The sequence below is a fragment of the Uloborus diversus genome, chromosome 2 (genome assembly GCF_026930045.1).
Source record: "Uloborus diversus isolate 005 chromosome 2, Udiv.v.3.1, whole genome shotgun sequence".
Taxonomy (NCBI): Eukaryota; Metazoa; Arthropoda; class Arachnida; order Araneae; family Uloboridae; genus Uloborus; species Uloborus diversus.
Genome location: NC_072732.1, coordinates 123,161,797 through 123,179,629, shown reverse-complemented (window position 1 = coordinate 123,179,629; position 17,833 = coordinate 123,161,797). Strand labels below are relative to the sequence as shown.

Genomic DNA, 17,833 nt, shown 5'->3' with positions numbered 1-17,833 from the left:
GATTTTCCATTAACCGGGATCAAAATAACACAATACATTGGTTTGGTACATTGAAAATGTATTACAATAAGCGGAATATTATATTAACCAATATTCTAATAAGCAGGCTCAACTGTAATTATATTGGGTTCTCTTACTGGAATAGTTAAGTAAGTATTAATTAATCATGACTATGCTTGAAATAAGCTGACATGACTTTTTAGCTTGGTACCCACCTTTGCCACACAACCATTTTTTTTCTTTTCTCTTTTTTTTTTTCAAAAGTATTCAAAAAAAAAAAAAATCTGGCACGTATGAGTTCTAGTCATAATAAACTGGGACGCACGCTGCTAAACATCAGTAGTGACTAAGGCTTATACATGGGGGGGGGGGGGGTCAAAAAAACTAGAAGTCAGAAAAACTTTAACAGACAAATAAAACCACTCAATTGCAGCTTTTTTTTCTTTCGGAAAGTGGTACGGTACGGTACGGGGAAGGGGGGGGGGGCAATCTGGAATGAAGCTTAACAACATGGAAGGTTATGCTCAAACTAGCAAAATTTGTTTGATCTGTAACTGCTTTTAATATATGTATAAATAGATCTCTCTGCATTACTCTCCTTTACAACTGAAAGTAAAAAGAAAACTGGCATTAAGGGAAAAAAAACAGCTGCACTCCTTATGTTGTAGAAAGACAGTTTTATGCGGACAGACATATGATCTGATACTTAGATTTATTTTTAGTTGAGTATGTGAAAAGAATGGATAAATACTGAAACAGCTCAGGGGGGGGGGGACTGCTATTTTGCTATGATCTTGGGGCAAATTATTTCTTTCCTCCCTTCAAAATTGAAGGTTGGTGCAGGGATGAAATGAATCATAACTTAAATTATCAGAGAGTGAATTAATCAAGTACACTTTGTAAAGTTCGGATTGAAAAAGAAAAACTTGATCTGAAAAAAAACATCAGGTGAGGCGTGATACTAGTATAGTGCTAATCATATGTTTGAGTGGGGGGGGGGGTAATGTACTTTGTCTTGCTTTAAAGAACATTTACCAACTTTAAATGTTTTCTATTAATTTTGTTTTATTTTATTCATTTATTTTTTACATCTTAAGCAGTTTAAAGAAAAAGTGGTGGTGTGGGGAGGGGGGTGCTTGTTCTTACTTTAAAGAACATTTACCAACTTTTAATAAGTTTGCTGTTCATTTTGTTATTATTTTTTTTTTTACATTTTGAAAACAGTTTTGGAAAAAAAAGGTTAAAAGTGGGGGGGGGGGGGACTTACCAATCTACAAATTCATGTCGGCTTATTTCCAGCATAGTCATGATCACTTACCACTTACTAGACCAGGAGTGTCGGCTGGCGGCCCGCCAACTTATTCAGTAGGACTCGACCGATGCATCGGCGCCGATGGTTCAACAATTTAGCCATCGGCATTGGCGGCCGATGCTAACTTGCAGGAAACATCGGCCCATCGGCCTTAAAAAACATCGAAAAGCCGATGGAATTGGCCGATGTTTTTGGAAGAAAAAAAAGACCTTTGTTGTTTTACTTTTAAATACGAAGTAAAGGGAGTTGTTTTCATATAAAATTGTCTACTTAATTTTCAGTATGAATTTCTATTTTAATCACCCCTGAAAGAGTTTTTAATACTGCATTCAGGTACCAAACAAGTTAATTATTGCGTTGTTTCTTGCGGCTGGATGTATGTATCTCTCATAAGTCATAACTCAAAAATGGTAAGTTGCAGAAGGCTAAATTTTCGCATATGGGATGTGCGTACATTCCAGTTGTGCACTTCCCTTTTTGTTCTCGATCGGGTGTTCTAAAAAGCCTATTTACTCATTTTTTGTGGCTATTAATTACTTATTTCAATGGAAAATTAATATAACGTCTCAGACTGACGATCATTTTGTGATGTATTGCCGAATTAGAGGCCATGGAAAAAATATGAGATGGTGAAACCGGTTTAGTTTCATTTTGATAGACTCCCGTTAAACCGACGGTAGTTTTTATTTTTTCGATATTTGTAATATGAATCACAGTAATGCAGTCTTTTCTGTATCACTTCGGCAGAGCTACAAGTTTGGGGCCCGTCAAAATACATTTTGGGGCCCTATTTCTCTATCACAGAAGTTGTAAAACATTTATCATAAGCATTTTTGTAACTCCTACGGTGCCCCTATGGTTATGGGCCTCTCGCGCAATTGCAACATTTGCTTAAATCCGCCACTGCACGTCAAAACAAACTCGGGTGCCAGTTTAAAAGGGTTTTTCTGCTCAATGTTTATGATTATTTTGAACTCTATTTTTTACGACTATTTTTTGTATTTCCGAGAACACTTGCGTGCCCCTCCTCCCACTCCCTCAATTTCTGAAATTAAACTCTAGTTTGTACTTCTTAGTTGTTTGAAACTAACACCATTCTTAAAATTAGAGATTTTTTTTTCAAGCTTTATATATTGCTTAGGAAGAATTTAGAGCATTAACCCCTTCAGTCGGAATTATGAAATATTGAACCAAAAATTTTGATATTTCGTACACAGTGTACTATGGTAAAGGGTATCTTATTGACAAAATTAAAGGTTAGGAGAAAAATTAAAAGTTATGGCACGTCCAATATTCCTGACTTATATTTTTGAAATCAATATTTCATATACAAAAACGATAAAATACCGAATAAATTTCATTATAAAATGTTCTACAAATAATTATAAAACATAATATAAGCGTTTGAAACTATTAATTAAAGATTGTATATTTTTAAAAAAAATCAGGAAAAAACCTCGCTTTTCAAATGAAAATCCATTGTTGGAAAAATGAGCCACTCTCTATCCTTATATGTCAGTGTTGTCAACCCCAAAACGAAAAATTACTTCAAATTATAATAAGTAGAATGTAAAGAGTCAACTACAAAAAAAATCAACTATTTAAATCAATTATTAAATGATTAGCAGCTGTTTAAAAGTATGTCCTGTATACCGGACACCAGGTCTGAAGGGGTTAATGTAAGAAATTGATTAAAGACGTTTTAAATGGTGACATAATTCGGAAATCAAAGGCACTTTTGAATTTTTTCTTCGGAAGTGCTGAAGTAGATTCAGAAACTCTTCCGAGGCGTTGGTGGTAGCGGTTCTGTACTAAAAAAATGAGACTGAAGTTGGGGCCGAAGTTTAATGTTGTGAGTTACTCCAAAATCAGAGGGTGACCCCCCAAACCCACCCTCGTCATTTCAAGCATTTCTTAAATATTTAGCGATTATTTATTTTGGCTAAGAAATGTCTTTTTGCATATTTCTTATACTTGTTTAAATGATCCTTCAAATCCCTGACAATCTTATCAATTTATTTCTGTTAGATTTTTTGAGCAATCACGATTGCTTATTGTTTTCATTTGACTCTCCTTGACGTTAGGCTGATTTTATTTCCCCCTTCCCTCTGCCGCACTCCCGCCCACCGTCCTCTGCAGGCGTGACTTCTCCGGTCCTGAGCAATGTCCCCCGAAATCCGCTTCTCCTGGTCAGTGGCGTCCATGTCCTACACAGGCTCTCACACACACACACACACACACGCCTATGTGCAACACAAGTCTATGCACACTAGCCTACACATGCACAAGCACCTACACACAGAGAGACATACACGCCTACGTGTGTGCACAGGTCTACGCACACACAAGCCTACATATGCATGCGCCTACACACACACAACTATACACACGTAACTGCCCAGGAGAAGGGCAGGTTTGGGGGGTCAGGAGCAGTTTCTGAAAACAATAATTCCAATAAGCAGGGTCCTGTCGCAACTCGTGATTGCGAAAAACATGATTTGAATTAAAAATATCAGAATTCAAATTAATCTTTTTATTCTTTTTTTTTTTTTTTTTTTTTTTGCCATCGGCCATTTAGAGGAAAACTATCGGCCATCTTTGAACAATCGGCATCGGCCTATCGGCCAAAAAATGCCATCGGTCGAGCCCTATAATTCAACATATTTCTTTTTTCGACATTTATTGGTATCAAGAAGCATTTGAGACTACCCTTCTTGATCAAGCCGGGGATCCCGAAATTCCCTCTTGATCGCCCTTTTATACTCTTCATTGTTTTGAGAGAAAAAGGTACAAGACATCTACATGTCAAGGTCAAGCAGTCCTACCCTGCAAGTTGGTGTTCAAACGAATTCCTAGAAATAGTATTTTCTCGCTTTGGCGGTGGGAGACAGAGGGAAGAGAGAAACATTTCAGATAAGCAAAACCTGCCTGCAATTGGTTAAAAATAAAGACCTCCTTCACTGATTCTACGACCTTTGTTGATTTCGAAAAAAATTTTTATAATCCTCCTGTTCCATTGTTTTATAATTAATTACCTCTTATACACTAAGAATTATTATAAATTGTTATTGTATAAGAGGTAAGAACTTATTGTTCAAATTTTTCAAACTGCAGCCTGCCAGGTAATCAGTGACCGGAATTCTGGCCTGTGGGCTCTTTGAAGTTGGACAGCCCTATACTAGACCAACCCTAGTAACAGAACCCCATATTTTACTAGTTAGAATATGAAAAATGTCATTATTTTATAAGTGTAATTTTATTCAAAAATTCATAAACTTATGGTCCCATTGAGATCCCTATTTGAAACATTACACAAATTAAAATAAAATACATACAAATTTTTGAGAATTTAAAAAAAAAAAAATCATTATACATTTTCCGAGAAATTTAAATTTCATTTTTTAAATAAAACTTTTTCTGAAATTAGTCATGTTGCATATCCTATTCAACAGCAACTAATGTACTTTAAAATGCTTTTTACAAAATCTTTCTATCTATATTTGGTGCTGAGTTATCGTCCATTTTATGTTCAAGCACCCATGAAAAAAGAGGGTTTTTCGAAAAATCCAAGTTTCATAAATAAGAGATAAAAATCTAAAAATTTGGACTTTTGATTACCACGAAGGGTACAATCGATGAGCCAAATTTCAAAGAAGTACAAAAAGGTGAGGGGAAAAAAGTTTCTAGGGTTTGAATCACATCCACACTTGGCATGGAATGACCTTACTGTTTTTGTAGTTTAGGTCAGTGGTTGTCAATCTTATCCTCGCATTATTAAAGATTGTACAGTGACCGCCGCTTATATGAATCACATTTGTTCTAAGCAATTTTGATTCTATAAAGCGGCTAATTCAATAAAGCTAGATTTTATTCTGTTTTTAACAATTTGATTCTTTGAAGCGGCTGATTCGATTAACCGGCATCCACTGTATTTTGAAGCTTTTGTAGTGTGGTGGAAAGAGAAATGAAAAATTTCATGCAGAATGTTTAAAATGAACTGGAATTGAATCAGCACTTATTTTATTACTGTAAAAGTTTCAGTAACTAGTCCTTAAAAAAATTTCCAATTTTGTGTATGAATAGTGTTTAAGTGATACTTTAGAGCAATTAAGAGTAAAATGATCTTTTAAAAAAAAGTTTGCTTCAATAATTTGTTGGCAACAGAAGAATGTCTAGCTTTGCCCTTGTTTCAATGTTTTTCTTGTCTACTTTTTGGAGTGTCCATCTTCTGAGATCTGAAAATATAAATACATTTGAATAAATTTGATAAAGTTTTTCTAAGTTTTTGAAATGGCAGACTTCTGTTCATGTGCAAGTGCTGAATTTTTTCCCCTCACATATGAATTTTCTATCCTTCTTAGCTACACAAACCCTTTTTAAATGCATGAAAAGCTCCAATGTTTAATAGTCTTATTCATCCATCTTGCTTTCAAGTTCAGGAAATTTTAAATTTAAGAAAATGATTGTCATTTTTCTGTGTTGCGTACTCTATTGAAATTAATTATACCAGAAGAGTTTAACAAAACAGTAATGAATGTTTTCTTATTGCACAATGTTTTGATTTACCTTGTTCTAAAGAAAAGAAAAAAAGGTAACTGTTGATTGTTTGCTAACAAGTTGGAAAATATAGTCAACTGTTATCCTTTTGTTTTAGAATGCTTCAGTGCACAGAACTGTAAAACCGCAAATTTTGTCAGTTTTTGGTGATATTGCTCTAGCAGTTGGTCCCCATTTCCGCAAGTACTTGGACATTGTAATACAAACACTGTTGCAAGCATCACAAACTCAAGTCGAATGCAAGGTAATTCTAGGTCCAAAAAAAAAAAAAAAGAAATCTCTGTAAGATTAATGTTGCTTACAATCTACTTCTTATTTTAGAATGATTATGAAATGATAGAGTATGTTAATGAATTGCGTGAAGGATGCCTTGAAGCTTATACTGGTATCATACAAGGGCTTAAAGGTGATCAAACAACTCCAAGTTGTAAGTATGCATGCATGTTAGATTTAATTTAGGGAATTTAGATTCTGTATTGCAGTGAATTTGTTGTAGTATATTAATACTAAAAGAGTAACAAAAGACCTTGTCTTACCAGTATGTTCCTGCTGTTATTTAAAATGCAACAATTCAGGTCTCAAAAAAAAAACTAAGTTAAAAAGCTTAAAAGCTGCTATTTACGCACAATGTATAACAAATGCTATGGAAACCAGTTAATAGTTTTTTTACAACTACAGTCTAGTCACAAATCCGAGGTAATTGGAGCTCAAGCAACCTTAGATTACTGAAAACTCACATGGTCTTGAAAATGCTTAGCAATTTAAATTTTATGCTACTGAAACAACATAAGGATATACCTTTTTTTACTTCTTTATACAATATGAGAATTGTCTTCATGAGAAACTTATCATTTAAATTCCAATATAAATTTCCACTTCGTTTGTCCCGATCCTAATTCTTGATTAGATCTTGATTAGACCTAATTCTTGCTCAATATGACTGGTTGTTAAAAGGTTTCTATCTTTTCACATAAATATCTTATTATTTACATAAGTAAACCTATATTACTTCCATACTTTCACTAGTTATTCTTGCAGTAATAATTATACTGCTTGAAAATTTAGTACAAAATTATTTCCATTTAAACTTTATAGTTTTATCATGATTATATAAGTGGTTTTAATAATTTCTTAGAATTCTTATGCTAACTGGTTACTGGAAGTCAAGTGTTTTAGATTTCCTATAATATTTCCTTGTAGATAATTTAATATACTATTTTTAATTAACACCTTTAAACGCTCCATTTTATTTAATATGCAATGGTTTTAAGTAGGGCGAAGAAAGGAAGCCATTATTATTGGTAATGTTCATCACGGAAAAGTTAGGGAAATTTTTTTCGCAGTTCCTGTTTCATAGTCCCCACAGTAAAACCTTTGCAATTCTTTTGATTATTATGCCCGTATTAAGATTATGCGTATGAAAATGCATGCATTTAAATCTTTCACTTTAAGTGATGGATAAAAAACATGTAAACTCTAGTGTGTGATTTAGTATGCATTAATATTCATGCTTACCCATGTTTCTTTCAGCTGAAGTCGCAGTCTTACAGCCACATGTACCCTATATTATTCAATTTATCACTCACATAGCTCAAGATCCTGAGCATTCAGATGCTACTATAGCAACTAGTGCTGGAGTAATTGGGTAATGTTTGATTCTGTAAACATTGCAACTGTAGAATGTTTTAGTTTTTTAAATCATTTTAATGTATGTTCATTTTTTAGGGATCTTTGCTTAGCATTTGGCCAGAGTATGCTCCCTCTTGTAGATAATGAGATTATTAATGATCTATTAACTAAAGGTAGGCGTTCAAAGACGACTAAAGCTAAAACCTTAGCAACTTGGGCTTCTAAAGAAATTCGAAAACTGAAGAATGCGACATCATGGTTAGTAAATTTGTCAGTGGTACCATATATTCTTATTTATCAACTTTTCCACAATTTTTTGTGATTTTGACCGACATTTCCCTTTTAAGATTTTTTTTACCGAATTTAATTTATTAAACAGATTTTTGTGCAATTTATTTTAAGAGTTACTTATCCAACTCGGTAGACAGAAACATCAGTCCATGAACCTGTACGCTTTCAAACCCTCCAAAACATCTATAGGATTAGAGTAGAGCAGAACCTCATCACAATCGATGCAAGAAAAGATATGAGCAAGAGCAGCTTGGCCCATATTGCATTAGCCACATGTCTTTGTGTTCGAGTGTGTTCACTTCGTAACCGGGCCAGTACCATTCGATCTTTTTTGCTGTTTGCCCTAAGTAAAGCAGCAAAAAGAGTGGATGTGTTATTTAGCCACATTCTTTTGAACAGTAAAAGTGGCAAGGTTTCATTGTGGAAATTAAACAGAGCAAACAAATATTTTTTCAAAAGAGAAAGAATATACTTTTCTATTTTTAATATTGTACCTGCAAATTCATATTGATGTAGCAGAGATGCCAAATGCTATTCTGCCGTGGGAAGGTAAAGGGCAGTATCTGTAGAAATGAACTTTTGAGATATTTGAAAAAATGTGTTATGGATTCTCTTCTAGCAATAAAGAAATGTTGGTATTTGATTTTTTTTTACTTGATTTTATTGGAAACCAAGTGAGCAAGATGACAAAATTCAAAAAAGAATACGGTTAGTGCCCTGTGCCATCTTGTGGCAGTATGGTTTTCTCTCAAGTTTCTACGAAAAGAATTTAAGTTGTCTACCAACCAAGGCCATTGTGCTTCGTTTTATATCGGAATTCTGATATTTTGTCGTGTGTTTAAATAGTGAACAAAATACCAAAAACACAGCATTTCATCATCTTTTATCTTACCCCATTCCCCTCTTTTTTTTTTTTCTTTACTCCAAAGTTTTGGCTGTTATGTTGGTAAATATTAATGTTCATTGTGGAGACCTGTTGAAATGAAATTTTATTTTTTTACGTTAATTTTTATTTGATATTTTCCGTAAATCCTTGTGTAGTTACTTTCCTTTGTGTCGCGAATGTGTTGATGCAATTGCAAAGCTAAGACAGATCTAACAGTTATTCAAAAGTAAAATTAGGAAATTGATTTAAAATTAAAATACAACAAGGAGAAAGAATCAAATACATCATGACTCAAACAGATCCAACATGCACATGCTGCCTTAGGCATGTGCGCAGAAATGAAATTTCAAGACCTCTGAAGAAACTGGTTTTGGATTCACAATAGATAACAAATGAAAAATTTCCAGTTACTGCCTTTTATCCACCTATGGCAGCATGGACCACTCGACAGACTTTAAGTTAATATATTTAATGGTTTTTCTTGTCCCAAAAAATGCATTTGGAATAGAATCTTATGGTTCTACTTAAAATATACTGCTTTAGAGAGTTCTTACTTTTTTTTTATTGAGTATTCGCTTGTGCGTGCATTTGTTAATATTTTAAAATTTTATTGCATATATTTTATCAACTTTTAAAAAAAAAAAAAACATAGTTTACTTGACATAAAGTGTATCTTTACTGTTTATAAAGCTGAAAGTCTGTCTCTGGATGTCTGTTACGCGCATAGCGTTTAGAAGATTCAACCTACTTTCATGAAATTTGGCTCAGGGGTGAGCACCTCAAAGCGATTTTTCGAAAATTCGATTTTGTTATTTTTCTATTCCAATTTTAAGAACATTTTACCGAGCAAAGTATCATAATGTGCTCGAGTAAATTACCAAATTATAATTACTTGGAACCGTAACATGGGCGAGCATATGAACATAGCAGATTGGCAAGATATTCATCATCCATTATTTGTAAATATACAAGCAAACCAAATGACCTTTTTAATTTTCTGCTATGGGCAAAGCCGTGCGGGTACTGCTAGTTAATAATAATGAAATAGTATCTTTCATAATAAAAGTTTGTCCAAGTATGTCATTTGCATCCTATTTTACGGGGAGTTTTTTTACTTGGAGATGGTATTGAATTAGTCTAGTTTTGACAACTATATTTTCTCCCAAATAACCTTTAACCCCTTCAGTCAAAATTATGAAATACTTGATCAAAAATGTTTATATTTGGTACACAGTATACTATGGTAACGGGTATCTTATAAACAAAATTTCAGGTTTGTAGGAAAAAAACTAAGAGGTATGGCACGTCCAATAATCTGGACTTACATTTTTACTTTCTTCTATATCTAGTATATAGAAGAAAGTATTGGATTCGTGCAAAATTTCGAATTTTGACGGATTCGAACGTTTTGAGGTGTGCTGAGTCCATTTCGACTATTTTTGGAAAATGTCTGTCTGTGTGTGACCAGTTTTTTGTGGCCACTCTACAGCAAAAACTACCGCATGAAATGAACGAAATTCGGTACACATATGTGCCTCTATGTGAACTTGTGCCCATTGGATTTTGGCACGAATTCCTCCAAGGGGGGTGGAGCAATGGGACTTTTTTGTTACGTGTGCTTGCTATTCCTCAGGAAGTAACTGGCGGAATCAAACAAAATCTGGTCCATATGTTGCCATTAACAGGAACAGATGCTGATTCAATTTTGGTGTCAATAGCTCAAACGGGGGTTGAGCTATAGAACGTTTTTTGTTGTCAATTGTGACTGTTGTATCTCAAGAAATAATGAACAGAATGAAAAAAATTTATCGGCAAGTAGTCCTTAGTGGGTATAAGAGCTGATTTTATTTTGGTGTCAACAGCTAAAAAGGGGGTAGCGTAATCGCCCGTTCTTTTTTTCCATTGTGAGTGCCCTATCTCAAGAAGTAATGCTACGTTCTGGTTGAAATTTGGAATATATGTGAATCCATATGTAAACAGGCTTTGGTTCAATTTTGACGCCAATTGCTCCAAAAGGTGTTGATTTTTTTTTTTTTTTTGAATAAAAATAGCTTTATTAATGCAACAATAAGAAAGATAAATCGTAATAGATTGTCGTCTGCGTATTTCTCGTGATTTTACTTGTATGGAAATGATCGGAAATATTATCTCAATGATTTTAAATTTTTAACTGTTGCCATCTTATGTTTGTTAACAAATAAAATATTTGTAATTAATTCAAGCAAGGCTTTTAAAATAACTTTCAATTTTCGCTCTTTGCTTTGCTTTTGCAATAATTCAGACATTGGGATGGTCATCAAGTTTTTGCATGTGTAATTTTGTTTTTGTTGGGAATATTGCTTCCTCGTCAAGCATGGGGAGGGATCAGAAAAAAGAAAAATATAGAAGAAAGTTTCGTGATGGCCACAACATACTAGTTTAAATTAATATTTCATCTAAAAACACGGTAAAATACCAAACAAACTTCATTATAAAATGTTGTTTAAACAATGATAAAACATAATATAAGCATTTGAAACAATTAATTAAAAATTATATATTTTTTAAAAAATCGGGGAAAAAACCTTGCTTTCTGGACGAGAATCCATGGTTGGAAAAATGAGCCACTCTTTTTCTCCTATTCCTTATATGTCAGTGTTGTCAGTTCCCAAACGAAAAATTGTTTCAGATTATAATAAGCAGAATATAAAGAGTAGACTACAAAAGAAATCAAGTAATTTAATCAATTATTAAATGATTAACAACTGTTTAAAGTGTATGTCCGGTATACCGGACACCAGGTCTGAAGGGATTAAATTCTCCCTTTTTTCTCCCATGAAATGTTGGCCCTTTTGATAAAATCATACTGTCCTGATGCTGTACTAATGTCCTGTTTTTTTTCATTTCATAAGATTGGCAGGTCAGACATTATCTCTGATAACTTCACAAACATAAAAGGATGCTGTTAAATTTAAGCATTTATTTTTATTTTCAAGCTTGGTATGACGTTATGTTGAGGCAAATGTCTAAAAGAAAAATCTTATTTTTCAGATTTGTATGTTTCAAAACAGCAGTCTGTGACTCTGTGGGCTGTCATGTGCAAACTTTCCTCATGGCTGTCGCGAGAGCCTTATCAAGAAGCCAAGCGCTATTATATTGTTTGACAAGAGAGAGAGAGAGAACGAGTGAGAGTGTGCGTGTGTGCTCCATCTTTCACACCAGTATGATTCGTCAGTCTCTTTCCGTAACTTCCAAGCCTGCCAAGCTTCTTCATCCATAGCCAGCAACAGTTCCATTGAAGAATTCCTTATTCAAGCAGCAGCATATTTGTCTGGAAGACAAAGAAAAAAAAACCAACTGTTTGGACGGTTACTTTCAGAAGCCCATCAGTATTGAAGACAAAAAAAATTTATCTTCACTGGGCTCCCAAGTTTTAAAAACTTGCCTCCCCACCAGAATAAAGACTGCATCTGAAATGCGTCTGAGTGGGGGTTTCTCTTCAGGCCCTGTCAACCATTACTTTTAACATTTTCAAATCAAAAATTAACAACTGCGGAAAAGTTGTCTTTGAAAGTGCCTTTTTAAATTGAGGTGTGTTCGACTGCACTGTCCAAACCTCAATGTTGCAGCCAAATTTGATTTTGTTGCCGAGAAACTGTTTATCCTGAGCAACTTTTAGCTCTTAGAGATGCTGATTGAATAGGATTTTTGCTGAAAAAGAACAAGGGTAACTAAAATACTGTATTTTTAAAAGAGCTAAAATATAAAAGATGTAAAAAATTGTCATATTTCATGATGTATCATATCAGATGTATATTTTTGGCAGCTTTATTTTGTGGAAGAATTTTAGTTGCAAATCTTAATTTTGCATATTTCCTTTGCATGAAAACTGCACAAGTCTTAGCATATAGCTAACATTCACTCCAGTGATACCTTTCCTCATGAGTCAAAAAGTGGTTACCCTTGTTTTTAAACGACTGCTGGAATCACTTTTAAGTTGTGAATAATTTTCTGTAAAAAACAAGTTTTTTGAATTGTTAGTAAATCATCTGTTCTTAATGTTTTTCATTTTACATGTATTGGGATAGCCAAAATTATCATAGTCATTTTTTCCCAATATTTTTACTTCTGTGATCATGTTTAAAAACATTTTTCTATTGATATCTCAGTTGGTGTGAATATTAATTTTTCTAAAGCGTCTTTAAAAGATTACTTTTGTATTTTTTAAACTTCTCAGGCAAATCTAATCATTCATGTGTGAGTGGTATGTATGTAAAAATATGTTTTCTTCGTTTCCTTTCCAAATCCTTATTCCATATATGGATATGTGACCAATAAAATTAGCTCAATTAAAGTGTTGTTTTTTAATTGATGTGTTTTCTTTTATATGTGCCATCCTTTGTGCAGTGCAATAAATTACTCTTATTGAAGTAGGGTACACAAAAGCTCTTTTTGCTAAATGCTAAAATGCTAGAGATAGATAAAAGCATTCACATACAGTGGCTCCCAAAAGTGTTCGTACACCTTGAAATTTTGTAGCAAAACCAAAATAACGCAAAACTGAATTTAAATATGAAGTCCAATTTTTTTTTTCACACCATTCTTATGCCATTCTGAATAAAACTCAGTAGTTTTTTTCAAAATATTGCCAGATTTTAGTTTTGAAATTTGTCAAAAAATGAAGAGACGGAGAAATAATACGCCACAAAAGTCGTCGTACACTCAAAGTTTTTCGAATAAATTCATGATTAAAACTATCATATGTCATTTTTTTTATTATTTTTGCATTGTGTTGACCCTTAAAAGTCACTTGGCTTTAATTTTTTGTTTATTTATTCCTTAATATTGTGCTTATTACTTTAAAATGACTGGTATTTAAAAAACACCACAAACACCATTCGAAATTTGAATTGTTTACTCACAGTAGCGGTAAATTGGTTTGAAATGTCTCTAAATTAGGTAATTTATACCATTCTATGGTGAAGTGCTTGATAAAATGCTTTAAAGACAAGAATAGGATCGAAAACACGGTAAGAAAAGGTCAACTGGCAAAGTTAACGATGCGTCATCGGAGGTTTACAGTTAAAAAAATTATGAAAAATACACATTTGAGTGCTGATAAAATTTATGCAGAATTGAATGAAACATTTTACGTTTAATTTTCACTTAAAATTGTTCGCCAAGTTCTCTGATTAACTGGATTAAATGAGACCTCTTCCTGCAGAAATTTTCTTGTTCGTGCGAATAACAGTAAGCTTACGCTTTCCGTCACAAAATCAATGATAAATAAGCTCAAAACGTTTTGGAACAACGTCTTACTTATAGATGAAAATAAATTGAACATTTTGGGTTAAATTGTTGTATAATTGTAAATAAAAGAGAAAATGAGGAATTTAATCTGAAGAACTTAGTTGGATCAGTTAATCAGGACGGTGAAAATGTTTAGTGTGAGGGTGCATTACAGCATCAGGACTTGGAAATTTGGAATTTTTTGATTAAATAATGAATCATGCTGTTCATTTAAACATTTTAAAAAGCAATTTTAAACTATTAGCCCAAAATTTGGTAATTGGAAACAACTTTGTTTTTTATCGAAATAACGATAAGAAGTACACGTTTGCGTTTGGTGCCTCAAAAATTGTCCTTAAGCTTAGAAATACCCCCTCAATCTCCAGATTTGAACTTAATGTAACATATTTAGAGATATCTGGGGTCTAGATTACGAAAATACAGCTTTGAAACGAAAATAGAGCTAGAAACAGTAAGACTCAAACTGAGTTGAACACTTCCTCAGAAATTACGCAAAAAAAGAAAGAAAAAACAATGAAATCTATTCCCAGACGTTTAAAAGCTCTTGTTGATACTGCATGATGTTCTACTAAATAATAACTTTGTAAAAAGTTAGATTATTTACTAATTTTTTGACATTTTTTCAAAGTGTACGAAGACTTTTGTGAGATAAAATTTCCGGCAATTTTTGGTTTTTGATTTTTTTAAAATTATGTTTTAATGTTTTATTAAAAATTTTCATGTAGTTTTGTTAAATATAGATCATAGATCTTATAATAAAATACCTATTCCGAAATATTAATTCTAACCAATGGATAATGGCCTATTTCATTGAAAATCGTAGGTGTACGAACACTTTTGGGAGCCACTGTAGCTTTCTGATTGCTTCAATGTGTTTCAAGCCAGTTGAAAAATAAATTCAGCTACATCTTTAAAGGAGTAAATGCACTGTAGCCTTTTTGTTTAATTAAAAAGCGAACTACGTACTATACAAAAACCAAAGCTAGATGAGTGGTCAAGTCCCCTAAATTATGCATTTATGGGGTTTATAGAAATAGTGTTCAGATTTTTAAAATATTTTTTATATTTTATACCACGCTGTTTACCGATGTTGGTTGAAAATATATATTGCTATGTTCATTGGTTCCAGGAGCCAAGCAATTGGGCGGCGGCTGAGAGTAAATATTTATGCATATACACTACATGTAGCACTTCAGGAAACCGAACCCCGAAGGTCCAAAATTCCTGATAATCCGAACAGATTGCCCCTTTCTAGCCAATAAATCAAATCTTTATTTGTTTTTTTTTTTTTTAAGTTTTTCTGGCCTAGATGTGTCCCCTCCAATTTCAGCTCATAAGAGCATTTTATGGCTAGGTCACATTTGTTGGCAAAAAAATAGCTTTCATGTCAAATTAAGATTGAACAAAGTTTGTCAGAAGTTAGGGGGTGGCACCCTGAAGCTGATTTTTTTTTTGGGGGGGGGGGGGCAAAAGTAAGGCTGTAGTTTTAGATGTTAGCGTCCTTTACTGATTAAAATATCTCTGAAAGTATAGAATATGGCCTCAAAAATCAGGACTGGTGATCTCTGAAAGTATAGAATATGGCCTCAAAAATCAGGACTGGTGAAAACTGTTAACTTCCCCCTTGCAATTCAAAGTTGCATTCTTATGAATTAGCATAAGAAACGTCCATATATTTGGAGATTTGTAACGAGAAAATGAGCTTTCTCTACTATTATCGAGTATTAGAGGATTATCTTATTCCAATACACAGGGCTCCCAAATGGTCCGCTTTTCCCGCCAAAGTCCGTTTTTTAGGGTTAAGTCCGCTTTTTAACATTTGGGTCCGATTAGTCCGCTTTTATATTGTTTTTACTTACGAATCGGATTTTAAAAATTTTCCATTATGTTAAAAGATACTGTACACCCAAACACGCGGCACGGCGCCTTAACCTGACTTTCCCGTCTTATTTCGCTTCAGATTGACGCTGACGTCATTACTCCTCCTTCAACCGCTGCAGCATGGAAGTCCATTAAAAAAGAGAAGTTTGGGGGAGGAGTTATGACGTCGAACCGGAGCAGGGTGCTGCCGATATTTCTCGGAATTTCAGCCTCACGTTTGCAATAACGAATGAACTTTCGGATCTCGATAGCTCGAATATTCCTATATCCAGGGGCGGATACAGAAAAATCGTTTGGAGGGGGCATTGGAAATTGAATACCTCTCCGCCTTCGATGTTTCATAACAAAGTTTTGACGACTTTATTTTTAAATGTGCGTGTTCTTTTATTTATTTATTTTTTTTTTTTAGGATTCCTTAAGATCAATGAATCGACTTCTAAGTACATGAATATTAAGCACTAATATACTTTGATTGTGGACGGAATATATCTTTAACGTTTTAAGTCATTTAAATACTGAACCCAATATAATGTCACCAAGATGATAGATAATAAGCGGCTTTACCTAGGAACATTGTCATAATGATTATAACACGAGGGCAAGGTTATTAAATAAACCCATACCTCTCTTGAGTTTTTCAAAATTAATTTTTTAATCATAACTTCATAACATATGTTTCACTAAAGCATTCAGAAAGTATTTCTGTGTGAATTTCAAAACAATTGCTGATTTGTTCTTAAAACCATGATACAGTTGAGATAACATATTGATACTACATGCTGTTTCTATTAAAAATCATGGTTTTTCTAAGAAACTACCATATTATTTCTTTCATTTTGCATTTTTTATTAGCTGAAAAAGAAATCTATAATTTCGCAAATAGGATCCTAGATCAAAATGACTGTTTTAGGTGCGCCTACACATTTTTAAAAAATGTTAATTTTTGATTCCATCAAAGAAGAATTAATGGACGAATCGCGATAATGCGGTCTCTTGAATTCGAAACCAACGAGTTAAATGTATAATTGTATTCTGCCACTCTAGGACTCCAGTATGACTTCTTTAGCAAACAAAAATGCTTTTATTCAAAATATGCTGTGTGTGTGTGTTTTGTTTTTAATTAGGGGGCTACGTAAAAAAGTGCAAAGGAAAGGTCAGTTAAAAAAGTAATAAACAAAACAGTGAAATTAAATAATCCTTTTGGGGGGCACGTGCCCCCCTAAAATCCGCTACTGCCTATATCTCAAAGTTTTTATTGGATCCCAAGCTCATGAGATGTTGTGAAAACTTCCCATAACTCGTATCGTCTTAGCCGGTCCTTTGGGATTTTGAGTTGTCGCGAGTTAACAGTAATAGTAACGCTGCTATGAACCACCCCTTTTGCAAATGAATTCAGAAATAATGTCGTGGCACATGCGCCATTTTTTTTTTTTTTTTTTTTCAGGCGCATATGTTCATAAATTTTACGCCCTTGAAAAGTTCTTGAAAAAAAAAAGTTAATTTTCCAAGTGCTTGAAAAAGTATGAAAAGTTTTTTATTGCTTGTAATTCTTTTAAAAATATTTCATCAGTGCAATTTTCTGAACATGCAGTATCGCGAAAAAATGCTTTCGTGTTTGAGGTTTCAATCCTTTGGCATCTTGTAAATTTCTTGACGTTTTTTACAAGCGGAAATTATTTTGACAGGTGTTACCTTAGATTAGCTTATTTTTCGTTTAATTTCAATAATTAAGGAAGGAATTAGTTTGGAAACTATGACAACGTTGAACTTACTCGGACTTCGTTGAAAACTGCTTCTCGCGTTTGAAATTACAATCCTTTTGCATCTTGTAAATATTTTGATGTTTTTGACAGGCAGAAGTTTTTTGACCTGTAATACTTTAGATTAGCTTATTTTTCGTTTAATTTCAGTAATTAACGACGGAATTAGATTGGAAACCATGACAACATTGAACATTACTCCGACTTCGCGGAAAACTGCTTTTCGCG

The 17,833-nt window shown here is 33.4% G+C and overlaps 1 protein-coding gene across 1 annotated transcript in view; it reads left to right on the top strand.

Annotated features, from left to right (window-relative positions):
* LOC129217299 (importin subunit beta-1-like) overlaps positions 1 to 13,022 on the top strand; it is a 69,165-nt gene extending 56,143 nt beyond the window's left edge. Inside the window, exons 16-20 of the mRNA XM_054851573.1 lie at positions 5,967 to 6,113; positions 6,191 to 6,296; positions 7,400 to 7,514; positions 7,595 to 7,756; positions 11,706 to 13,022. Coding sequence (XP_054707548.1) covers positions 5,967 to 6,113; positions 6,191 to 6,296; positions 7,400 to 7,514; positions 7,595 to 7,756; position 11,706 — 531 coding nt within the window. The 3' untranslated portion in view covers positions 11,707 to 13,022. The remainder of the gene's footprint in view (positions 1 to 5,966; positions 6,114 to 6,190; positions 6,297 to 7,399; positions 7,515 to 7,594; positions 7,757 to 11,705) is intronic.
* The last annotated feature ends 4,811 nt before the right edge of the window (positions 13,023 to 17,833 follow it).